A 27,639-nucleotide genomic window follows, 5' to 3' on the forward strand; every position below is an offset into this window, starting at 1 on the left:
TAGAGGTGTCGAATTGTGTATTAAATATTCCAATACAAATGCAATTTAACCATAAACAAACACCGATATTCTTCTGATAATAAAAATAACCACATATCTGTAAACTTGAAACATAGTGTCAAAACGCAACACAACAGAGATCAAGTAAACAACTCTCCACAGATGTTTTTTAACGCGAAAACGACAACATAAGTCAATTTAAATTTGTACAGGGAGGCTACCGTGAGTCACCGAAATACTGTAGTGATTAATCACACTGTCCGACAAGAAATTGTGCAATTTTAAAAATAGTGTCATCTAAGTCTCGGAACCGTTTTTTTCTAAATACAAAAAATACCGTTAATATTTCATTATTTTCTGTTCCTTGGTATATTCATTTATTTTAGGTAAATTTAGAATGCGAAATTGTTACCTAAATACATTATTTAATTTACCCTACATCAAGAGCATAAAAGAAACATATTTGGTTATTTAGGTGTTATAAAAAAAACCGTATTCAAAAGAAAAAACCCAAAAAGAAAGTTTTCAGAAAGTATGAAACCCATTGTTGTATCTTTTTTTTTACATGGGGTAAATTACGACAAGTGTTGCCACCTTATAATTTATGCAATGTTTCGTCGGACGTTTCAACACTTTCAATGTGCGAGTGCAGCATATCACACATAGATAGATAGATATATATAGGTATAGTCTAGGCATAATAATTAGTAGACCTAAGAGCTATATAGGGATGTATTTGACCTTCGAATTTCGATAATCGCGGTAGCCATCCTTGTTCGAGAACGCGTATAAAAACTGTCGTGAAAAAACACGCTTAAGTAGAATTTCTATCAATAAGTAACATCATTATTGAAATCATATTAACTTTCCTAATAACAACATATTTTGAAGGCACGAAACTATTAAAGATGATTTGTAGCTTTTCATGAAAGAAGGCTCCTTATATGTATATGCTTCATGTACAATAAAGATATTTTTATCAGATTTTTTGTTCGAAAGGACCTTCTTATATTTGAAGCATATTAGCATAAGGATCCTTCTAAAATGGAAAGCTACATTTCTCTTTTTAATATTTAGATAGATGGTTAAAGCGTCTGTACAGTACGCGGTTGTAACTAAAATACCTATTAATTCAATAAAATGACAATATTATTTATGACAATTAAAAAAACAACTATACAGGCCATAGTTAAAACATTCATAAAATTTAAACAAGAAATTAACAATCAACACTCATAATTATTAAAAAACCTAAATAACTATAATTTCATAAATTTCTGACATTACAGAATTTTTATTTAAAAAAATACTAGACTTCATTCTTAGAGCTAAGATTAGCACTGACGTGGCCTTTTAAAATAATATTTACATGTCATTCACAGTATAAATATTTTCATAGATTTTTATCTGTATTTGTTCTAAATCTTGACAAAAAATGAGGCAACTTGTTTTACAAACTAAAATTATAAATTTATTTAGGCTACTGGAGACTAAAGCACATAATAATACATAAATATGACGTTCATACACAAAAGGTACCAAATTTTGAATAAATATGAGTTGATATTTCATCTTTAGTGTGGAATTTATAAGGAATATCCTTCCTTTTTAGTCATAGGGGGCTTCGGCGAAAATATAAAATCTAATTTTCTTTAATTGCCTCTCTTGCTTATTCGAAATGCAGATAAAAAAAAACGATTTCCTGTTTTCATGATTGGACCTCAAGGGACATATCAACTCTTATAATCAATGTATACCTTTTACTTAGGAACGAAACAATTTTACCTACATTTTTTTTTTATAAAATTCTTATCCTACAACAATTCCTAAGCTTTCTTTAAGCATATCTTTGGGTGTTTTATCTGCGTAACAATAAATAACATAGAACTAATTTAATCTTAGTGCGAGGCCTAAGGGGTTTGACGTTTCAAGGCCATAAACTAAAATATTTAAAAAGCAGACTTTTGGATTATTAAAATACTATTTAGCTACGAGAACTTCTACTACAACTTTGGAAAATCTACTTGTTACTTTTTTCGAACTCTAGCAAGAGATTATACGAGAAAGTTCTTTTTATTTTATTTGTCACATTATTTAATTTTACCAATATCTTGGTTCTTAGCTATCCCAAATATGTGTTCATGAAACTGTTTCGTATTTCGTTAATATGCAAAGTTGTACTTTTCACTAGCATAGTTTAAATAAATCATTTTCTTAAGCAATAGCACCTATGTATGTAGATATTTATAGTAATGATATGAATTTGATGTTAACATGAACACTTATATTAATTTATGCACTTAAGTTTCAATGGTGCGTTTGTTACATATAAAAATATACATAGATAAAGACAGCTATTAATTTGTTACACTGAAACCGGTGAGCGAAACCGGTATTTCCTAGAGAAAAACCGGTATTTCCTATAGGATAACCGGTTTCGGTTCGCAGTTTCAACGCGGCCAATGGGTTATTTTATTACGTCACTAAATGTATTGATCATATAATAAATTCAACCTTAACAGGACTTAAAGAGATGCCAAGCGTTAAGAGAGCCTTACTATGGATTTTCAGAAACAGAAGATTTATGTATTCTGTAGTTTTTAAAACCGAACCTTGGACCAAAGCGCAATTTTTATGACTACACTAACGGAAATTTGGGCGGTACACTAGTTTCAAAAATAGGTACCTATCTGACCATTGCATAACTGCAATGCTTTATTCAATAATTTGTTTTTCAGTAACCTTTAAGGGCCACTTGCACCACCCGCTTAACTCAGGGTTAGTGTGCTGTCAACTGTCAAATTCCATATAAAATGGTGGGTTAACCCTCGGGTTATTGTTTCTTTGTCACTGCTCGTGACAAATTGTCATGTATCCAAAAGATAAAACTTGAATATAAGTATGAGACAATATTAGAATAAGGCTTTCATGGTATTCAGAAGAAGAAAGAGTAACTCTGTAAGCTCCGTTTAAAGATTTTTTTCTTCGAATTGCAGAATCATAAGAATGAATTACCCGTTAGTTAATAACATTTTGGATATTGGATTTTTTTGCTCACTTGGAAACATGAAATTATTCCTTTTAATTCTGAATATCAATAATACATTAAAACGATGCAAACCATTATATCTGACATACGCACCTAAAACCATAGTTAATTTTAGATTTATCGATAGGTTAGCAATTTTATCACCATCGTACTCTAAAGGAATGATTTCAATGCGTTGCGTGTAAAAGGCACTAACCAAGAAATAAATAAAATTACCTATCTACTTGACTATCTAGTATCAGAGACCACAACTCTTAGTCTAATTATTCAACAACTCGTTTGATACAAGTTCTTATGTCAAACAAGTGATATAATTATATCGTTAAGTCATGAGAGGCCCTTTTTTGCTTTGTTCATAAGCTCAGACATTTCTTAAAGAATAACTCATAGTTACTTCGAGGCATTATAACACGAATCAAGCTTCTATCTAATCTAGCAATTTTTAAGGAAATAACTCTAATGCTCTAAGAAAACCGTTTTGATAGGGATATAGTTTAATTACTCATGTCATAAAATCTATTAGCTCTAACGAATACAGGTAAATAATTTTACCAAATATCTCACTCTTTGGAATTAAAGGGTTTATTTAATATACAACCAGGTGAGAAAGGCACCAATGTACCACTTTTGACACCGAACTTATGAATTATTTACGTAGTTTTTAATAAACTCTATGGATGATTATAAATATTACGCCATTAACAAAGTGTATCTAAGTTTTCGAAAACAATTGAATCCACAGGGAAAAGAAAGTACGTTTTCTGTCACTTCAAGTGTGAGCTCTGAGTGGACGCTCGGTTGGCGGCGTGCAGTGGGGCGGGGTGGCCCTTGTGCACGCTATGCAGCACTCAGGACACTTGTATGAGCTTCAATTGTTTGACTTGCACACCGCACGCCCCCCGCTAACCGAGCATCCACGAACCAAGAGTTTTCGAAAACAGAATACACGAGGAGAAAGCATGTTTTCTGTCACTTTATCTCTTGCGTCTGTGATATATTCTACTTAGGGAAGGACGTTCTTCCTTTTTTACTGAGTCTGGGTTAACAATATACGTATAGTTGTGTACGAATATGAGTTCTTGCACTAGGTATGACGTTCTACCAACCAAAAAAAAATGTATACCGATTATTCCCAACATTACAATAAACGTTACATTGGTCGCCTTTTGACTGAAACTAAATATTATTCTAATTTTCTATCTAATATAGAGGCAGATAACAAACGAAATTATTTTAGACACTTGATAAGTGAGCAATATGTGTAATAAGGAAATATTAGTACATTTAAATATGGAAGCGTGCAGCTAAATTTCAAATACGTGGTCCCATCCAATAGAATATTTATAAAACTGACCGTTTCCGACAATTTAAAATACAATTTTTATAATTTTAAACCGAAAAATATCACATAAACCGTTACCGTAAAGTTACCATAATTTCAATTAAGTTTGATTGCCAGTAAGTAGACAAATAATTTTAAACTTATTTTTATAAGGCAACGGAATTTAAGTCCCTTAACCAATAAAAAATTGAGACACGTAGTATAAAATAATCACAGAATAGTAGTGCAAAAGCAGTATTTTGTGACTTCATTAAGTGACAGAGAATAGAATTAGTAAATTCTAATGAATAGGCGCGATAGAGTTAAAATATTACATAAAATAACTTATATGTGATGAAATATGTACACTAACTATATTTTTTAAATATAAATGCCAAAATAGGCTTCGTTGTTTTAGAGAAAATTATAATTGAAAAGTTGTCATAGAACATAACTGGCTGAGCCGGTTAAAATTAAAAACCGGTTTTTCACATCTGACGAACCGGTTAACATTTAAAACCGGTTTTTCTCATTTCTCACGTCAGATTTTTTCAGAAAATAAACTTTAATAATTTTACTACATACTTACATTTCGTAATAATTTTAGGCAATGAATTTTGCTGGTCATATTTTTGTAACCTAATGTAAATATTTTGACATGGTGACGATAAAAATGTTTCACTTGTACATTTATTTTGATGTACCATGACTTTATTACGTTCATTATTAATTATTATGTAATATTTAGTACCAATTCCAATAGCTAACTATCCACAGCATATTATTATGACTTATATTTGTAAAAGGGTAACCTGCGAAATGCCTTTAACAAGGTAAGGCAATCGTGCGATTTCCTATTCATAATTAATATTAGGATAATTTTTGGGTTACTTTACAGTTTCCCTAATTTATAAACTAGTAAGGGTCAGTTTTTATCGATATAAGGTTACTACAACCAGACCTTTCTTATAAATTAACATAAAAGAAAGATTAATCATAAGTATTTCTCTTCACCAACTAAATAAAAATAAAAAAAATCTTACGAAACCATTTTGTTCTTTTATCAACAATATCTAAGTTTTTGTTCAGTTACACACATACTGTCATAGCCTTTTATTATAATAATATATCGTCACTACTTTGAAAAAATCTCGTATCTCATGCTTCTCCTCAAAGTTAAAACGCAGTAAGTCTATATGCATTCCATACATACTTACTACAATTTTCTTTTCATTGACAGAAGAAGATACAAGTTTTTTTCAAAGTAGTGACGATATGTCGGTTTTATTAATCGTGAATTTATACTAATATTTATCTAACCGCTGCACCAGCTACTTTTAAAACGTTTTTATAACGTAACATTGAAAACAGAACATTCTATAGAACTATACGAAGTATACAAAAATTAAGTACGGCAAAATATGTACACGAAAATAAAAAATATTGAGGTAAGTCAATTTGTTTTAAGTCAAAAATTAGGACGGCGATAATCCAACTAAAAATGTTTTTTTTTTCACGTTTAATCGTACAATCTATTGCTTATGGCACCGGCGATAGAAACGATAGAAAATATAGTCGCTCAAGTGTAAATAAAAGAGACGCGATGATAGCGAGAGCGAGTTATAGTTCGCCGAGCGATGAACTTTCAATCGCTCGCTCTCTTTTATTTACACGGGAGCGAATATCTTTTGTTCGTGTCTATCATCCATAGCTCATTACTCGCGTTTGGCGGGACCAGTGTCTAACTAGTTTCCCTAGACAGGTCGCCTTTAGTAAAAATACAATATTTTATTACAACCATTAAACAAATCAAATTATTTGATTTGTTAACCCTAGCGCCGTTGTTCACTTTTTCTGTCATACCTATATCACGTTTATAACACAACAGTTTATGCTCATATTTCATAAATGTAACCGAATTAAAACCAGAATAATTGTATAACATGTCCATATTTCTAATCCGGTTTTACCCAACACTATTTTATTCTAAATTGAAAAACCGGTTTTTGTCATGGTAAAAGTAACCGGTACCGGAATAGTCTTAGTACATATATAGACAAAGCAGCTAAAATATGTACTCACTCCCTTAATACGTGGTTATAAGGTCGCGTATACATATTTGAAGGACTTTGTCCGTGTCCATATTTAACCTTTTAACCGCTTAGAATTTTCCATACTCGTACGTCGTACAGTCAGTAGGTACAGTCAAGGTCTTAAAATGTGTATCCACAACTTTAACATGTAAGTCATAAAGTCGTGTATACATATTTCTGTCACTTACTTTGACTGTACGAAATTATACGAAGATTTTTCTTATTTATCAGAATTCAGCAAAATGAACTGGACATACAGCCTAGCAAACAAGAGTAGAAAATAATAAGGGCGCTACCGTCTATGTAAAGTCCCGAGAGGGGGTGGGCGGCACTTTCAGCGAGGAGCGGGAGCGGCCATACTGTACGATAGTACTCTTTATTATACTGTGGTTATGATAAAAAAAAAGTTATATTTCGACTCTTTTTTGGCAAGTATAGTCTAATATATCGGACTACGGCGGTCAAAATGTTAAAACCTTGACCGTGTCGTAATCAATGAGTTGAGTCACAGTATAAAGCAGTAATAACTCTTCTAACAAACTTCACTCCGCGCGGTGTGTCGAAAACTACTCTCCATATGCACCAAATCCATGCGAAACTGGTAAGTATTGGGCTGGACAGTCGGGGCCGCGTTCGCGCGCTGTGTTGACGTGTTGAGTTCGGGAGAAAATGACGTCAGCACCGAAGACATATTTTCGTTACTGTAGTGTTTATGGGTGTATGGAGAACAGTTCTCAAAATGCGGAAATGTCAGAATGTTCTTTAGAATTCCTAGACACCCAGAAAAGTAAGTGGTTGTTATATTTTTGCAGTGTTAGGTACATTATAGCTTACGTAAATGGCGTAAAAGTGAGATTTAAAGCTAGAATGACACATTAAAATCAATAAAGATTTATCTGTAACGATATTTAGGTAGATGCTGCGATCTAGCTCGAAAGTTTGGTACCTACTTAAATATTGTGCAAACATCTATTCAAACATTTTATGTAAATACGATTTCGTCAGTATTTAAGAAACAAACACGTACTTGAATCTTTATTAGATAAAAAGGTAGAAAGAGCGTTGGTACTAGCATAGCGCCATACACAGTTACTACGAGTAGGACAGTAGCACAGGTACAACCCTGCGTGACCTTGCGCAGTAGTAACGACCGCGTCGCCGCTGCCGGAGATTAACTACTGATTTATCCTTATACTGTGGTTGAGTCGAAGTAATGTTAAAGTGAAGCCGATGTGCGGTACGTACATCATTGTCAGCAGTCAAGAACGCGCCGGTGTAAGCGGCGGCGCGCCATGCTTTATGTGTCTCTGTAACAGATAAATAAGTTTTTTTAAAGGATTTCTTAGGTTTCATAATTGACTAAGTAACACCATAAATTAAATATAACAAGATCATACCATCTCATACATTAAAATGCGACCGCCTACGAACGCGCTTACACTCCACCACACATAGATGGCGCCACAAAAAAAATGTCTTGTAGCTTTCGATTATAAGTACTTGTAGATGGCGTTAAGTGTCACTTTTGACATAGATTTACGGCTCGGAATTAACACTTAATGCCAATCTACAAATAATCGGTGGCAACAAGGCATTTTTTTGTGGCCCCATCTATGTGTGGTGGAGTGTAAGCGCGTTCGTAGGCGGTCGCATTTTAATGTATGGGATGGTATGATCTTGTTATATTTAATTTTATGGTAACACAAAGACAACCTATACTCATTAAGTCGATACATATAAACTGTGAATTATAAGTGAAACATCATATTAATTTAAGAAATATAGAAAGAAAGTTACTTTTTATTGTTGACCCGGTTGGGAGTGCTGTGGTTGGAGTAGTGCGAACTGTCGCTAATGTCGGAACTCGAGCTGCGAATGTCACCCTCCATCTGAAAAATGTCAATTTATAAACTTTAACGATTTTTAGACACGAATTGCAAACGGGACTTAATCGCGTATTACTGTTTTAAACAACTCTGCTCCGAGACCACGGGGACAATGCCGTCCTTGAAACGTCGGAGGGGGATCTCATAGTCAATGTGTGTGCCCAGCCAAGGCCCCAAGCGGAGTGGGGGGAGGGGGTCACGTGATCAATTTGTATGGACAGTCTGCAGGGGAGGGGGTCATGACCCCATGAATCCGCGAATGGAGCTAACAGTAAGCACAGTTGTATTCTTTTCAAAATCGGTTCCTTCTGCTAAACATTACCGGTTGAAAAAATAACCATTAACCGTTAAATAAGCAATTTAATAAACTCGTTTATAAACCGCCACCGGTCGCTTACAATACGAAAAAGTTCGCTCAAATATTAGCGAAATACCGGTTACCAGGAAATACCGGTATTGATATAGATCACCCACCTGTCCAGACTTGATGGTCTTATACGCGACTTGCAGGATGAGCCACGTCCACACCATATGCAGGGCAAGTAGCAGGAACAGTAGCGAGTTGAAGATGTAGTAGGCCGGGAATAAGGGGAGCAGCATCGGCGCGCGGATCGATGTACTGAAATTATACGGCAAAATGTTAATGGAAACATTTGAGAAAAACTCGAGAGAAGTCGGACCAGGGAGCCGATTTTTGAACGTCGACTATTCGATTTCGTGAATTTCGTTCAATAATATCTCCACTAGCGATTTAAATTCTACAAATGGGATCAAAAACAAGTGGTCTTACCAATAGATTTAAGATTACTAGCCGTCCTTTTTAACCCCCGACGCAAAAACGACGGGGTGTTATAAGTTTGACGTGTCTGTCTGTCTGTCTGTCTGTCTGTTTGTCTGTCTGTGTGTGTGTCTGTCTGTGGCACCGTAGCTCCCGAACGGGTGAACCGATTTCGATTTAGTTTTTTTTGTTTGAAAGCTGAGTTAGTCGGGAGTGTTCTTAGCCATGTTTCATGAAAATCGGTCCACTATGTCGCGGTCGGGGGTTTTTTCAAAATTTTAATTTTGTGGTTAGGTCACAGACCAACCCCTATAGACATCTATTACAAGACGACTCGCTGTGGCCAGCCTTCCTAGTATTTGCACTGATATAAGCGCGGGCGCTCGCCGTGCCCGATCAGTATCGACCAAGTAACAGACCCGAAAGCAGCGCGTGTTTTTCGCACAAAAAAATTGGAAAAGGGTATTTTGATGCCTTAAAGATGTCCACCTGTAGTGTGAAATGGTGTGGAAAGGTAACAAGAAGCTCAAATTTAAAAACAGACGGCATTACATTCCACAAATAAGTCATATTTATAATTTATTCAGAGCCGGCATAGGTCAACTTACATTGGCCACTTACGCGTCAGTAGAGGGACAGTCATACTTCTGTCCCTTTTCATCTGGCGCGACTGCCCGCCGTCCTTGAAACGGCCAATCACAGCGCGCTTAACACATTCCCCGCCCGCTCCTCGCACCCCAAACACTGGTGACTCGTATCGCGAACCAAATATGACAAGACTGCCACTCTATAGGAGGTTCTCTGTGGGTTAGGTTATTCAAAAATAGAATTACGTTCTTTTCCACAGACTTTCGAACGGCGAATTCATGCGTTCGAGATTCAAAAATCGGTCCCCTGTGCGCGGATACTGGGAGTGTTGTGTCGTGCGGTGGACAATAAACATTAAACAAATACGGGTAAATCAATTTTGTCTACCCCGAACATTTATAAAAACGAATATCGGGTAAGAGTTTTGAATGATTCACGGTTATTTACATCAGACTTATATTGACCGGGATATAGACCGTGATTACCTTTTTGATTTTTGTCGAGCTCCCGATATTTCGACGCAGTTGCATGCATCATGATCACGGAAAACTGACGAAGGCGGGTGGATGTTAAAGTTGTATAGACAGCGCGCGATCTACCCTCCTTCGCGCGCGTCGGCTGCGTTCACTTTCAGCGTTACCACTGGTCGCGTTCACACTCGATGGTCTGTCCAACCAAACACACTACACTCACAGTGTCACTACGTTTGTTCAATTCTGACTTCACCGGTTTTTTACACAAACAAATCACTGGATTCCATAATTAGATAGTTTGAAGCCATCCTCACGATTGAAATTTTTATATTTGTGAATCTCAATGGCTTCTCTTACCAATCTCGGTATGTAGTGGCGTTCCGTCGAAATTACCTTAGGACTATGCAACTCGATCCAATGATTTTCCGTGATCATGATGCATGCAACTGTGTCGAAATATCGGGAGCTCGACAAAAATCAAAAAGGTAATCACGGTCTATATCCCGGTCAATATAAGTCTAATGAATATCGGGTAGTTTGGTGTTGTTTACATTTCCATTGACATTTCGCTGGGACGTCAGTCTTCCGCGAACACGGCTAGTGCAACCTGGCCGAAACGTTGGAGAAACGGTAATAATGTTATTTTATCGCGTTCGTGTCTTTATCGACCCGTGTGTGTCTTTAAAAAATGAAGGACATTTTCTCAGCACATTGACCTTAGTGATCGTATTGCTATTTTTTTTTTACTTTGTGGTTGGTATAATTGCTGTATATTTTTGGTTTGATACTATATATCTGGCTTGTTGTATATTACTATTTAAGTATGTTTATGTAAGTCTATTTATATTCTCTTATATGTGTATGTTTATTCAATCTGTGTGTTGGAAATTACAATAATTATGATTTTTTATTTCGAAGCACCTACTCTTTTTGATTATGTTTTTTATTTCCGCTACCCAAAGGTTGTCTGGTAGAGATAGCTCTTTACCGATAAGACCGCCTGTTGTCTGCCTCTATTTATAATCATTTGTTTTGTTTCCACTGTATCTTTTGCTGAGGTGTGCCAATAAAGAGTATTTATCTATCTATCTATTGACAAGCGCTGGTGGCCTAGATACACTAACGTGCGATTTTTGGTCGGCGAGAGCCGATTCTGCGTCGATAGGGGAGACCCTAAGTAGGCAAAGTAACAATCGCTTACGCTCCGTGGCGTTTCGAAGCTAGCAGTCTCTGTCACTCCTTCGTATCAGCGCGACAGAGCCAATTGCCTTTCGGTCGCCTCGTATTAGCGTCAACGATTGTCACTTAGGCTAGGCTGGCTAACACCGTGCCTTGCGTGGTTGCGTCGCCGTCATGTCGCGTCACATCGCATCGCCTATAGTTCATCGACGTCGCCCGCTTAAAACACTTCCATAGAGATCGAAGGTTTGATTTCATCGCGCCGCGTCGCATCGCATCGACATCGCGTGCCCGTTCGTCCACGCAAACCACGATGTTAGCACATCTCGGACACTGGCGATCAAATATATAGAAATAGAATAGAAATAGAAATAATTTATTATGAATAACATAAGTGTACATTGGTTTTTCTTAAAGACTAAGAATTTTACAAGGGATGATTTATACAAATGCCTGAGCTAGGATAGTTCCTGTGTTTCAGGCAATAACAAGGACTTAATTGAAAGAGAAAAGAAAAGATGAAAGAGGCTCGTTCCTAGCACACATTCTAAGCTCGTGTACTATGCTTGTATGAGTATAAGATATGACAGGTCGACTGTTCGCGTTTTTGACAGGCGGCAACTGTGAGGTAACCGAGAAGGGGTGGTCGATCGTTATGATCCTAACATACTGGCTTACCTCCAAATGATATAGAAAGGGAATATCCCCAGTCTCGTCACGATCCAGAGCAAGGTGAACACGGCAAATACGCAGTCGCAGAACCTTTGGTAGCCGGCGTACTTGGCCGCCTTTGCTGCCTGTAAAAATATGAGTTACATAGCGAGCGAAGGGAGGGGGGGGGAAGGGTGGTGGGTTTGTTGGGACTTAGAGATCCTTGCGGGTTGCTCGGTTAAGTTTAGCATTATTAATAGAAACGACATATATAGACACGGCAGAGCAATAGTAAAACCTTTGCAACAAAAACTGTGTACTTTGTATTGGGAAGTTTTTTTTTTATAATCAGTTCATTTACTAATAGTTTTTTAAGAACGCTGGGTTTCATTTAAAACATTTGTTTAAAGAGCAACATGTGATAACGTTTTATTATCGATAGTCAGAAACTGAGAATAATTCCTAATCTCTCAAAAAAAGGCTTTCCGAAAGCACCTCTGTAAAATAAAAAAAGCAGATTAAGACCATATGTGGCATTCCAAACCCAAAGGGGCCCTTATACTTCTGTCTCTCTAGCACAACTTGCATTGTCGCGCGGGAGTCCATACTTCAAGCGCGACTTCAAGTTGGTAATAATAAAAGTTGTGCAATAAGGAAAGTTGTGCTAAAGGAGCTGGTGCATTATTCATATGAAATTCCAACAAATATTAAAAACTAACGGGACTGTTACAAAAACTAGAGTAGAATTTGATCTGCCATTGCCATCAATTCTTAACAAAACGATGAATTTACAACTAAACATAACTTTCCGAAACTCACAAGGATCTCTAATCTAACATGCGTTGTCCGTTCCTCTCCCTCAAGTCGGCTCATAGGCATGCTAACCTTGCCTCAGTTTCATCAATGGCATCATATCCTTGTAAGACTTCCACATGATATTCCCCACCATTACCTTATGGACAGCTAGGAGTCTACAATTCTACATTATGTGAAATCAGAGTGGTATTCGACGCGAGCAAAATACCAGTCTCTTAGGCACTGCCCCCCCCAAAGCGAGTAAGCTATGAGCTATTGGTGACAGAAACGAACTAAAGATAGTCGATCTCGTGTAAATAAAAGAGACAGCGAGCAAGTCATAGTTCATAACTCGGCGACGAAGACGAACTATAAGTCGCTCTCGCTATCATATCATCTCTTCTTCTTTCTCCTACACCGTTAGTCCTATTTATTTACTTAGGGTCGGCCCTCCTCGTCCGCAATCTCCAATGAGCACGATTTTGTACGGCGTTTGTGTCAATTTGAGCTTCTTTAAGGTCTCTTTCGACCGTCGTCAGCCAAGTGGTGGGTGGTCTGCCATTTCCACGTGGTCGGTTTATAGGCAGGTTCAAAGTCAACCTCACCGGGTGGTCTTCTTCGCGTCTTTGGACGTGGCCGTACCATCTAAGGCGCTTTTATTTGACCTTGTCGATTATTGGTGCAACTCTAAAACTTCCCCTAACGTATTCGTTCCGGATCTTATCTAGTAGTGTCACACCCGTTGTGTCTCGCTATCATCTCGTCTCTTTTATTTATGTACACGGGAGCGACTATTTTTTATTCGTTTCTATCGCGAGATATCGTCATCGATTAATCATTTTTGGTGACCACAGTGCCTTAATGACGTAAATAGATTAAATGAATATAGTTTAGTCTTACGAGAATATGTATGTGAGTAAACATGCACACTCTTCCGCACCTAAATCCAAGCAGGGCTGCCTTAGGTCCAATCATACACCCAGTAAACTCAATATAAGCGTTAATTCATATAAATAAGATATAAAAAATCACAAATTCAGTTCTAAAATAATAACAAACCTGTAAAAAAGTTATTAACAAAAACTTCAATAAAAACTTTTTTTTTTTCAAATGTACAGAATCGTACAGTTCTATATAAAAATCGGTTTCTTTCTATAAATTTGGCTTGAATAAATAATTGTTAGTAATGTTAGTAGACTGACTGGCGCGGTCGGTAGATTATTACTTATAAGTAATTTCAAAGTTTATATTTCAACCCTGCTTATTTCATTATTCTTAAAAGAACTTAGGTTAATTCTAAAATACATATGGTTAGTTTCTAATTTCCTTCCTCAATACCTAACTAAACAATTATAGAAGACAAAGTACAAAACTAAGTAAAACTGCATTCTCCCTATTAAAAAAACACCTGCATAAATGATTAGACTGAAAAACCACCACATGTGTTACTAAGTAACATTAGGTGAGGTTATTGGGCAAATGATTGCTTCCAACCGATTTCATATAACTACTTACTACACACCAAATTTAAAACTACATCGGTGTTACACTGATTTAAACTTTCACGATTTTTAACACATACTCGTACTTAAATTACGAACGGGACTTAATCCCGTACTATTTTTTAAACCAACCTCCGACGTTTCAAGGACGGCATTGTTCTCGAAATTTCGGAGCAGACTGGCTAAAGTTGACATCAACATCTTCTAGCTGTACAAGTTTTTCGAGCGACCCGCAGTTGGTCCTGAGACTCTTGTCCTGAGTACCTACTTGTTGACATGCGGGTAGTTCGAAAAACTCGTACAGCTAGAAAATGTTGATGTCAACTTTAGCCAGTTTGCTCCGAGACTACAGGGACAATGCCGTCCTTGAAACGTCGGAGGTTGGTTTAAGAATATAGTTTTACGTAAGTCCCGTTTGTATTTTTAAGTATCGGTGTTGTCTATGTCACTTGACAAGAGAGTGAAAGGGATAACGTTCAGCGGACACGGCAACAAGACAAGCAAAGCGACAAAAAATCACATATCACATCGATTATTTCAACCGAATCCTCAATTTGGGCAATTATTTCGCCGGTCGACTATTGACGTTATTGACAATGACAATTCGGTCGACGTAACACGTAAACTAGAAAAAAAAACGAAAAAAGGTACGACATATAGAGGTCTTTAGCACTGGTAATAACATAGAAGAAATTTTCTTTTTTCACCGTTAGATGTTTAGTACCTAAACGCCCCACTTTGTCGATTGGCATAAGTAGATACTCCTTGCAAGACTATTTGTGAGTGTGTATAGTAAAACTTCCCCTATTATTTATTTATTTATCGTATGGCTTACAGATTGTTCTCTACTTAAATTTTTAAAATACTAGATTTAAGATATTCAACGGCATTTGTCGAAAGTGTCTTAAGATCAGCCATTTTTCCGCTAAACTTGGTGATGGGGCACTCGAAGACTATGTGGTGCACCGTCTGATCTAAGTGGCCACACTGGCACTCCGCAGACTCACGCCATCCCCATCTGCACCACAGAGACGCGTAGTTTCCGATGCCTATTGTCGGTTACCATTAAGGCGAGATTTAATTGTATCTTTATATAAATAAACTGACAAAACGGCTTTATAGCAATCGAGAAAGTGGGACGTTTTCCCGTGCACACTCACATTTGTACAAAGAAACAAGCGAATCTCGTTTTTATGGTAAGCGAAAAAGTGGGAGGTTTTATTATAGACCCAGAGCCCAGGCCCGCCAGACCTTCCTCAAATTCTCAAGGATGAAACTTTGGGACAATGTAGAGTTCATATCGGCGGTTAATGTGTGCATATTTTCTAGTTCGGCCCATCGGCCAATTTTTTGCTATCAAGTGATGAAGGTGAAAAAAAAAGTGCTTACTTTCCTTAAATTCTCAAGGCTGATTTTTATATATGTGTTAGAGCACGTTGTTAGAAATTGGTTATCATCAATGCCAGACCGTTTCCGCCGGCCATAACTTTTACCAGACGCGACAAAGTTGGCAAATAACGACTCTAACTTACCTCATTTTCTCAAGCCTGATTTTGATATATGATACGCAGGGACCTGTAACCAGACCGTTTGTAAGCAGCCAGACCAATCGGATGGACCCAACCATCCGCCAGACCGACTTAAAGTTTCGATATGAGCATTAGTAGAATTGAAATATTCCGGGTCTATAAAAGCTAAAAACTTGAATTTTCTACATTAAGCTACGTGTATATTGTATACTTGACGTAATAAGCGACTTTCAAAAATTTTACTTCTAAGGAAATAAAAAAATGAAAGTTTATATGTGGTGCAAGATTAATTTTTAACTATGAATTTTATTTACACTGCGTAAGTACATGTGTATTTTATTATAAATATAACTTTTACCAAACGCGACAAAGTTGGCAAAAAACGACTCTAACTTACCTCATTTTCTCAAGCCTGATTTTGGTATATGATACGCAGGGACCTGTGACCAGACCGTTTGTAAGCAGCCAGACCAATCAGATGGACCCAACCATCCGCCAGACCGACTTAAAGTTTCGATATGAGCATTAGTAGAATTGAAATATTCTGGGTCTATAAAAGCTAAAAACTTGAATTTTCTACATTAAGCTACGTGTATATTGTATACTTGACGTAATAAGCAACTTTCAAAAATTTTACTTCTAAGGAAATAAAAAAATGAAAGTTTATATGTGGTGCACGATTAATTTTAAGCTATGAATTTTATTTACACTGCGTAAGTACATGTGTATTTTATTATAAATTTAAAGAAGAAAAGTAAATTAAACTTTTTTTTCGGTCGTCGAACAAGGTGGTTTAAAATTAGTTTTAAGATCGATCCTTTTTAATTTGTGGGCGAGGGACCTCACACTATGTATAAAGGCACTATGTGTATGTTGCATATAATGTCAAATCCCTCGCATACTACAAAAGTTATTTAAGCATTTATATAAGTTCAGTTAAAATGAGGTGGAAAGTATAAGTGTATATGTTGTGTACACACGTAAAGTATTCTAAACTTTTTATAACGGCATACATGTATTTGAAGAATGCCAAAAATGTATTCGTGTTTGAAAATTCAGCATCTGCGACATGGGTTACAACGGGGTTGATGATAAACCACCTTGTTCGACGACCGAAAAAAAAGTTTAATTTACTTTTCTTCTTTTATTTATAATAAAATACACATGTAGTTACGCAGTGTAAATAAAATTCATAGCTTAAAATTAGTCTTGCACCACATATAAACTTTCATTTTTTTATTTCCTTAGAAGTAAAATTTTTGAAAGTCGCTTATTACGTCAAGTATACAATATACACGTAGCTTAATGTAGAAAATTCAAGTTTTTAGCTTTTATAGACCCAGAATATTTCAATTCTACTAATGCTCATATCGAAACTTTAAGTCGGTCTGGCGGATGGTTGGGTCCATCCGATTGGTCTGGCTGCTTACAAACGGTCTGGTTACAGGTCCCTGCGTATCATATACCAAAATCAGGCTTGAGAAAATGAGGTAAGTTAGAGTCGTTTTTTGCCAACTTTGTCGCGTCTGGTAAAAGTTATATTTATAATAAAATACACATGTACTTACGCAGTGTAAATAAAATTCATAGCTTAAAATTAATCTTGCACCACATATAAACTTTCATTTTTTTATTTCCTTAGAAGTAAAATTTTTGAAAGTCGCTTATTACGTCAAGTATACAATATACACGTAGCTTAATGTAGAAAATTCAAGTTTTTAGACTTTTTAGCTTTTATAGACCCGGAATATTTCAATTCTACTAATGCTCATATCGAAACTTTAAGTCGGTCTGGCGGATGGTTGGGTCCATCCGATTGGTCTGGCTGCTTACAAACGGTCTAGTTATAGGTCCCTGCGTATCATATATCAAAATCAGGCTTGAGAAAATGAGGTAAGTTAGAGTCGTTTTTTGCCAACTTTGTCGCGTCTGGTAAAAGTTATGGCCGGCGGAAACGGTCTGGCATTGATGATAACCAATTTCTAACAACGTCCTCTAACACATATATAAAAATCAGCCTTGAGAATTTAAGGAAAGTAAGCACTTTTTTTTTCACCTTCATCACTTGATAGCAAAAAATTGGCCGATGGGCCGAACTAGAAAATATGCACACATTAAACGCCGATGTGAACTCTACATTGTCCCAAAGTTTCATCCTTGAGAATTTGAGGAAGGTCTGGCGGGCCTGGGCTCTTGATCTATTAAACTTCAACACAAATGGTGTCAATCACGAAAAAAAAATCTTTATTCTTTAACTTTTGACTTGCACACTTTTCTTGCACGCCAAACGTTGAAAAAAAAAACAGCAGTCAGATCAAAATTATTGGAATGTTTTACTGACTCCTCATTGTTGTCATTTTAACATTTCGTAAATACATCGGTGGTTCAGAAGTTTTATTTAGGTCTTGCAGTTTTAATTCCGTATGAATGATTTAAGCAAAAATATTCAATGTTTTTTTTAAGTGCCACAAATATTTAAAAAAAATGTATTTGTTTTATAATAGGTACAAGTAGAGCAAATTGTCATTGTCATGTCACTTGTCAAACCGATAAAATAAGTGACTTGATTGAATGATTGAATATAAGTATTAAATACCATTTTTTCTCAGAACTTAACTTTCTGGGTTTATATTTATAATACAAGACTGTTCTCATTTTCGATTCTTACACGGAAAAAAGGCTAAAGTATTTTTTTTAATCCCGTTCTAAAGTAATTCTAAACTTCAAAACCGAAAATTATTAGTTTTAGGGTTACCACAGAATGTTTAAATTCTGAGAAATCAGATGTATTTTATCTATTACATTTTTTGCCGATGCCGTGCTGTATCTAAATAGTTAAGGTTTCCCCAAACCTGTCGATGTGGAATTGGCTCTAGCTGACCAAAAATCGTTAGTATGAAGACGCTTACGCGTCGTCTACGCTGAACGCATCCGTACGCATGTTCATACTAAGGGACCGTTCACACTCAAGAGACGCATGTCCGCCGACGCGGAACGGACGTCAGCGCCACGCCGCCTGAATGTAAATTAAAAAACGTCTCCTCAGTACATTTCGTATAGGAAGGACGCGCAAGGGACGTCGCTTGGCGCCCCAGGCGACGCGTCGCTTGGCGCGCGCCGCGCCGCCTAGGGGCGCGTCTTACGTCTTTCCTATACAAAATGTACTGAGGAGACGTTTTTTAAATTATATTCAGGCGGCCTAGCGCTGACGTCCGTTCCGCGTCGGTGGACATGTGTCTCTTGAGTGTGGACGGTCCCTAACGAGAACGACCGATTTTTGTCCGGCGAAAGCCGATTCGGTGTCGATATGTTTGGGGAGACAGACGTATATAAAATCGGTTGTACACGTAATGGCGGTAAGTGGCATGTCACATGGGGTCGAGCACTCACAAATGTTCGCCGGCGCCACAAGCGCGTCGCAATGGTCGCTTGCTGGAATCAAACATCTCATGGGTACCATGGGTCCAAACCGGTTACTCGCGTACTAACCGGTTACGGTGATACTGGTTTTGGTTTGGTGGGAAATCATAACAATCATAAAATAAAGATAGGTAAATGAATTATACCGAGTATAAAGAATTTAGAAAAAAAAGATTACTTGCGTATTAACCGGTTACGGTTATTTCTGTTTTTGGTTACCGCGGTACGAAATGAAATAAAGATAGGTAAATTAATTATATCGTGTATAAAGAATTTAGAAAAACCGGTTAATTGCGTAGTAACCGGTTACAGTTAATACTGTTTTTGGTTACCGCGGTACGAAATGAAATAAAGATAGGTAAATTAATTATATCGTGTACAAAGAATTTAGAAAAACCGGTTACTTGTGTAGTAACCGGTTACAGTTAATACTGTTTTTGGTTACCGAGGCAATAACTCATGACGAAATTAAAAGAGGCAAATTAATTATATCTAGTTAAGATTTTACAATCCATTCCCGCATTTCGAACCCTTTGCAGTGTTCGTGGTTAGCGGGGAAATGAGAATAAAAATGTATCTACTTTTGATAAAATTAAAATATGTCAAACTAATCCACATCGAGTATTAATTATTTCGGATAAGGAAAAACGCTAACAGATTTTGAATCATTAATTTTATGCATACTTTTTAATATATTTTTCCAAAAATAAAAACCGGTTTGGACCTCTAGTTGACTGTCTATGGCCATTCGACATTCTATAAAATGGCAATGGTATATGAACGATCTATTTTCTAAATATGCAGTGATGGTAGTGTGTTTGTCTGTTTAAACACAATATTTGGTACTAGTAGCTTTGTACAAGGTGCACTAAAAAGTTTTAGAAGCCAAAAGAAAAAATAAACTGTTGAAACGGATTTTCTACATTTCAGCAATGAGGAGGCACACTTAAAGGTTAAAACAGATGGCGCCACCCTATTAGTCCATTGCACAGATAAAGAATTTCATACGTGAGAACGAGAAGATGGTATTTGTTTTCTCTCTCACATATGAATGACAGTGACATGCCTAGACACTTTGCACAGGCGCCGCCTAGCGGGATAAAATGTCAGTGTGCCTCCTCATTTGAGAAATATTAATTGTTGTTTGTATCAGGTACGCAACTTTTGTTTAAATTAATCGTGAAACTTTTTATACACCTTAAATTATTTCTTTATTTTTAACTTTTTGTGCTTAATAAATAATTAGTAATTAGGACAGCTACATATGAAAACTACTATATAGTAATGGAAATGAGAATGAAGAATGTTCAACCTTCATAAAAAGGACTTACTTTCAATTAATAACATAACACAAATATTTCTTGTTCTAGCATGTCTCTAGCATATTTAAGACACTCTAGAATGTAATGCATCTTAATATCATTAGTACTAGCATATATTAAATAAATAAAAGATCATATTATCCCATACATTAAAATGCGACCGCCTAAGAACGCGCATACACTACACCACACATAGATGGCGCCACAAAAAAATGCCTTGTTGCCATCGATTATTTGTAGATTGGCGTTAAGTGTCCAAAGTGAACCTTAACGCCAATCTATGTCAAAAGTGACACTTAACGCTATCTACAAGTATAATCGAAAGCTACAAGACATTTTTTTTTGTGGCGCCATCTATGTGTGGTGTAGTGTATGTGCGTTCTTAGGCGGTCGCATTTTAATGTATGGGATGGTATGATCTTCTTATATTTAATCTATGGTACTAGGTACCTAAGTACCTATACGGAGACTTATTTTACTTGTATACACCTACTTTTAATACCATTTCGACAGAAACCTCTTTCATTTTATCACAGATCAGCGCAAAACTATTCTTCTCTTATTTTTAAATTAAAGGAAAATTTGAAAAATTCACATCTCCGGCAGATATCCACATATCTCCGTCTTCTTAATGGTTGATGTCGCTATTCGCTACCCTAAGTGCGTTTTCACATTATCCGATCCGATATCGATCGACCGATCCGATATCCCATACATTAGGTACAGGTGCCAACTTGGATTTTTTCCATTGAAATCCTTCCGACATCCGATATCGGATCGAATAATGTGAAAATGCACTAAGGCGTTCGGGAGTTGAGGGAAAGCATGAAAAATTCGCACGCATCCAGCATGCCTCCGTAGCTAAGTTGGTCATAGCGACGGCTTCGGCAAAGCCGCTTGGTCGCAGGAGTCCTGCCGGAGGTATGATTTTTTTTCCTTCAATTTAAAAATATGTAGTACCGCTCGCAGATGAAAGAACAAATTTATTTATCTCTTAGGCACTGGTCCCACCGCGAGCTAATAAGCTATGAGCTATCGGCTATAAAAACGAACAAAAGATAAGCACCTCCGTGCAAATAAAAGAGACACGGCGATGTTTATAGTTACTCACCCAGCGGTGAGCTATCAAAATCGCCGTGTCTCTTTTATTTGCACTGGAGTGCTTATCTTTTGTTCGTTTTTATAGCCGATAGCTCATAGCTTACTAGCTCGCGGTGGGACCAGTGGCTTATTGACCACTCCACAGATAAACTTACCTCTAAGAAGATATCCGCGCAGTCATGAGACAGTAACACCAGCGTCCCGATCCTGTGCAGATTGCAGACCCAGCTGAAAGACAGCAGCATGATGGTAGCCACGTGGTGGACAAACATCTGCCAGAAGTCCTTGCGACGGACGTCCCAGAATTGGGACATGGTCAGGGACCAGTAGAAGGCTGAGGAGATCATGTAGTACCACCATACGTCGGTCGTTAGGCCCTGGAATGTTGGTTGATTTAGCTTAGTAGGTGGAACGGACTCGATTTTCATAAAATTATTTGATAAACTTTTTATAATATGCCCAGTATAGAGAGCACAGTAGAGTTGAAGATAAATTCAGAAAACATGAAAATAATAAAGTCAAAAAGTGTCATTTAAAACGCCATACTTCGATCGAATATTGTGATTAATTGATTATCTAATGTTAAGATTACAGAACTTTGTTATTATTATTAAAAACTAGCTCTATCTCGCGGCGTCGCTCGCGTTAGAAAGAGATGAAAAGTAGCCTATGTAACTTTCCATCCCTTCAACTATCTCCACTTAAAAAATCACGTTAATTCGTCGCTCTGTTTTGCCGTGAAAAACGGACAAACAAACAGACACACACGCACACTTTCCCATTTATAATATGGATGCCATGCTAAATAAGCTGAGTTGGTTCGGTTTCAAGTTATCTTTATCAGACGTACATTAGCCGCTTAAAACAGGTAAAACCATTAACATAAAAATAGGATGATATAAATAAAATGAAAAAAGGTATTTACTATAAAAACTTCTCTATAAGTCCGATGACACAGAACAGAACCCACCATAGTGTCATTTTGTGAGCATATGTATTTAATAAACCCTGAAAGAACATGGAACATAAAATAAAAATCAGATATAGTTATTTTTGCAGTCGCGTGTACCATCCCATCCCTGCTAAAATATAAGGTCCTAATTTATTAGTTGCAGATATTTTAACACATGATACTTTACATTAAAATAATTAACTTTAAATATAAATTAAGAAATCTTTTCATGTAACTTTTTTGATTTCATTTTCCTAACAAAAAAATTAATTATAATTTCGTCTAAAAAAAATCATCATGTGCATTATCACATGTCACAATAATACTGTCTGTCATGTCAACAATTGTTTGTTGTAAATGTCGTAAAGGTTCGGCGGGAAAACTGCACATGTCATTGAAGTGGCCAGTTACAGTTAAGTGGTACGTAAAAGAGGTACTAGAATCTGTTCAATGAGTTTTCATTTAATAATCACATAAACAGGGTGTTTTTACGTAGCAAATTTGTTTTTCCGTTTTCTCCAAAAAAACATCGTAAAAGCTATAATGTTTCACGGTTTAATATACTCCAGAGACCGAGTACTATCAGCTGTAAAAGTATCTGCATCTAATAAATTAGGACCTTATATATCAACTAAATTGAACTAAAAACAATCCCCTGCCTACCATTAGTATCATTACTAAGTGAGACATTGCATGCTGCGCAAATTAGCAATGTCTTCGAATCGGAGCTTATCTCAAACGTATCGGGCGTGTGGGCGGCTGATGATGCCGACGAATACATTGCCGCTACTGTTCTTGTTTACTTAAACAAATACTATTATAGCCTGTGCTGAATTGTGGAAATAAAAGTACTGACAAGCAAATTTGGGCCAATTTTTAACTTTGTTGCCGATTTCACTATTTTTTTATTCAGATTCATGAGCTCTTTATATCTTGAAAGGAGACAAAAATGTCACAATATTTCAGTTTCCTCTGAGTTACGGCCATACAAGTTCTATGACAAATTGTAAGTCAGTGGAAATTAAATGTAATTTTGTTTCTTCTGCGGAATTGAAAGAGCTCGTGATTTTGATTAGAAAAAGTATAGATAGACAATTAGACATTCGAAAGAAAAAAAACAGACTACAAAATAAAAATCTGCCCATTTATCTGTCATCCCAGATAACTTATCCAAGTATGTGGCGCCTTTCAATTTTGACACACAAACACCTGATGTGGCCTCGATTATGTTACCAAGTGACTTTAAGACATAAAATTCAACTATAAAACAATATAAAATGCAATCATAAAATTCAATTATAAAATAATCTAAATTCTTATCGTTTTACAAACATATACAAGCTTATCTTTCTTAGCATTAGCTGATTCATTTGATTGTAAATTCTTAGACATGTTATTTTTTGATATTAGAATGCTTATCACTTATCACATTATCATACGTTATGTATTTAATGCGTAGTAGTGCGTAAATATTAATAATCGCTTAATCGAAATAGTACAAATAAATAAGTAATTAATTTGATTTCATTAACGTTATCACTGTGCACTGTTATCAGACTGGAAATTAGATTAACAGATATATTTCAAATTAGCCGGTTAAATATAATTCGGTTTGTATTAAATCGATCAGTACACTATTTAAATATTAAAACAAAATTAAATTATTTCAAAATTCAAAAAAAATGTGACCATATCTAGTCAACGAACTTATTTTATTACTGACTAGCTTTTGCCCGCGGCTTCGCTCGCGTTAGAAAGAGACAAAAAGTAGCCTATGTCATTCTCCATCGTTTCAACTATCTCCACTTAAAAATTCACATCAATTTGACGCTCCGTTTTCCGTAAAAGACGGACAAACAAACAGACACACACTTCCCCATTTATAACATTAGTAAGGATTACTGATATATTCATACAGTGCAAATTTACTACTGAGTAGAGTCACATGGACCTCCGTCAAAAAACAGCTACAATTAATCGAAGATATCCTCATTTTATTAATCTGAAATCATATTAACTTCAAATATATACTTTGTGTGGTATTTGTTATTGTTTAAAAAGAAATAGACACAAATTAGAGCGAGTAGATTTTTTTATGCGAATAATAAAAATTATCAACGCTAATATTATTATTACCTACGAGGGCCGACTGAGCTACATATGCTACACAGAAAAAAAAATGCGTTTTGCGACAGGCCCTCTGAGGCTCTGATTCAGTACACATGTACTCATATCCAGAATGAGTGCGAATGTACTAAAAGCATTTTTTAATCTGACTTTCGATAGTTCTTATATCTATGCAATAAAGTTTTAAATTGCCAATTTAACGGTATGGACGCTACTGTACACAAATAAACACCTTTGTTTTTAAATAAGAAGCCGAGTCAAGGTTACCCACTCATTATGATAAAAATATCAACAAAATAGGCATGAATAATTTACCAGGTGGCTATTTCAGTTAATGTTTAATAACGACCTATTGGCTCTATGTATTAATGATACGTATTTTATTGATTCAACCTTCGGTTATAACTGTTTGGAATACCTACGTATTCAGTTTTTTGTCTCTATAAATTGATATTTGTTCTTTCACCATAGATGCCCTTGTACTTTTTCTATACTTTTTTTTATAGTTAATTATGGCAATTGTATCGCTCTGTAGGCCTAGCACATGATTGCCGCGGGAGTATGTCGCCGCGAGATAGATCACACGTCTTCTTCTAACTGTATTAATGACATAAGGACGGGTAGTCTATCTCTCGGCGGGATACTCTCGCGGTAATCATGTGCTAACCCTGCTGAACATTCATTCAGTCCGGGAGGACTACAGACGCATGCGGCGCGTTACTAAATGGTACTCCCACACTGGCTGTTGTAAATGTTATATAACAGTGACAGGGACGGAGTAATGTCAATGCCATCGCGCTGTTCCTGTCACGCCAAGCATGTGTGGGAGTACCATAACAACCTCCTGCTTGAACTCAGAAGTTAAACCCACTCGCTTCGTACCTACCTCCACAAAGAAAGTTAAAGTTGATAGCAGTATTCTGAACTACCATTCAGATCGAAAATGGATTGAAACTGCACGCATCTATCGACTTGAATCCAAGACCTGCTTGAGGACAGGAACACTACCGACTAGATTAAAGGTCATAGTGGCAAACACTAATTATTTTGATTGTCCTATTAACTCTCTCTGAACTTCCATTTTGTTCGGGTATGGTCGCTTGAACCCGGGTCATATTGACAGTTTTACTACAAATTTTATGCTGGTGGATGTTATTACATTAAGAAAATAATTATTACCTGATGGAGGTACTCGATGAAGCAATAATCTATCTCCCACAACCAATCCTTATCCCAGCGAATGCACAGTCCAAAGGAGAGAAACATGACGAAAGTCGTGAATGTGTATCCTCATGTAGTGTCCTGTTACTTCATTCTGAACATCCATTTTGTTCGGGAGTAGTTGGTTGCAAGGATCTTCGCAACCAGGTTCACTAGGCTAGGATTATAACATTCACAAAATAGTTCTTACCTGATGAGGGTAACCGATGTAGCAGTAATCTATCTCCCACAACCAGTCCTTGTCCCAAAGGATGAATAGTCCAAAGGAGAAGTTGTACAGATAGAAGGTGCATCTCCAAGCGTTCTCGCAGAATTTGACAAGCGTTGAAGGCTTGTCCTGGGACCGGCGGAGGCGCCACCACCGCTCGACTTGCCGCTCTGACATGTCAATAAGGACTGTATCGATAAGTATAAGGACAAAACAAACCTCGTCTAAATGTTGACATGTGCATAATTTTATATTATTATGTTCCGAGAGTATGATCTGAAGGTATTGGTAAGCACTATTTGATATAAGAAGGTCTAAGGTCTTTTTTTTATTTTAGAGACTTTATGGTACTTTCATTAAGGTCTAGCAAATAAATTTCGGACAACCCCTATCTGGCTTAATTTGAGAATATTTCAATGACTGTTTGTACGATTTCAACAAACAAAGGTTAATATGCTGCCAAAATATATTCTTTAAGAGTCCTCTTCATGGTTTTTCAATTGGGTACTTGCAGAATAAATGCGGTGAATTTATATAATTAAAAAAAACGCTATTTTGAGCAACGTTCCGGATTGTCGTAAATTTTTGATGCAAGCAGGATGAGAGAAACAGATAAAAAAATTAGCCATAGGCCAAAGTCTAACTGACATTCACGGTGTTTGAACAGTGCCTAAACCAAATCGATATAAACAGTGTATGATAGTTAAATTCGACATCAAAGTCGGAGTTAGAGGAAGCACCATGCCACATTCTCTAAATGGCCGCCATACACAGATCCTGAACTTTATTTCTTAAAAATAACTATGGCTAGACTATGTCCAGATATTCTGCTTTGTGGATCATATGTCGTTGAGGTTCACACAGTACAATTTTTTTTCGCAATCGTATCGTTTTTTACGCACTTTGTGAATTTTCTAGTAGCATTTGTCCGGAATCGTAATTGTTACTCGGGAGGATTAAGTCAATACTGTCTAAACCACTTGCTTCACGTCGAGTTTCTAGGACAAAATGTGAACCTTATTATGTGCCTTATCAAGCCTATGTCTTGTTTTAAGAAAAAAATATAATAGCAAATAAATACGGCTACTCAAAGTTGTCCTCATACTTAACGATACAGTCTTTATGATATAAAAAAAGGAGTGTCACATGCGCGTTGCCAACCCATTAGAAACTTGTACACTCTTTTTTGCTGTGTTAAGTGTGTCTTGATTCTTCGAAAACGGATGAATAAGTTGCATTTTATCCTCAAGAGTGCAAAGTAATTTCATAATTTGAACGTCAATTCTACCCGCCCGTTTTGGACATCAAGTTAAAATTTGTATGATAAATTTCTCATCCGTTTATGAAGAATCAAGATAGGCTTTACCAGTTGGTATGATGAAAAATAAAATTCGGGCATGCGAAAATATAAATATTAAAAAAAATGAGATAAAAATATAGTTGA

General features: G+C 36.4%; 1 protein-coding gene across 1 annotated transcript; it reads right to left on the reverse strand.

The window, feature by feature from the left end:
- LOC125236539 (ceramide synthase 6-like) lies at positions 1-26,372 on the reverse strand. The gene is made up of 8 exons (XM_048143380.1): positions 26,178-26,372; positions 21,843-22,064; positions 19,235-19,276; positions 12,046-12,164; positions 8,824-8,968; positions 8,261-8,352; positions 7,671-7,770; positions 1-6,970 (listed from the first exon to the last, which is right to left on the reverse strand). Exons 1-7 carry the CDS (start codon positions 26,370-26,372, stop codon positions 7,761-7,763), a joined length of 825 nt encoding a protein of 274 aa, XP_047999337.1. The 3' UTR covers positions 1-6,970; positions 7,671-7,760.
- Between the last annotated feature and the right edge of the window lie 1,267 nt (positions 26,373-27,639).

The sequence above is a fragment of the Leguminivora glycinivorella genome, chromosome 19 (genome assembly GCF_023078275.1).
Source record: "Leguminivora glycinivorella isolate SPB_JAAS2020 chromosome 19, LegGlyc_1.1, whole genome shotgun sequence".
NCBI classification, from domain to species: Eukaryota; Metazoa; Arthropoda; class Insecta; order Lepidoptera; family Tortricidae; genus Leguminivora; species Leguminivora glycinivorella.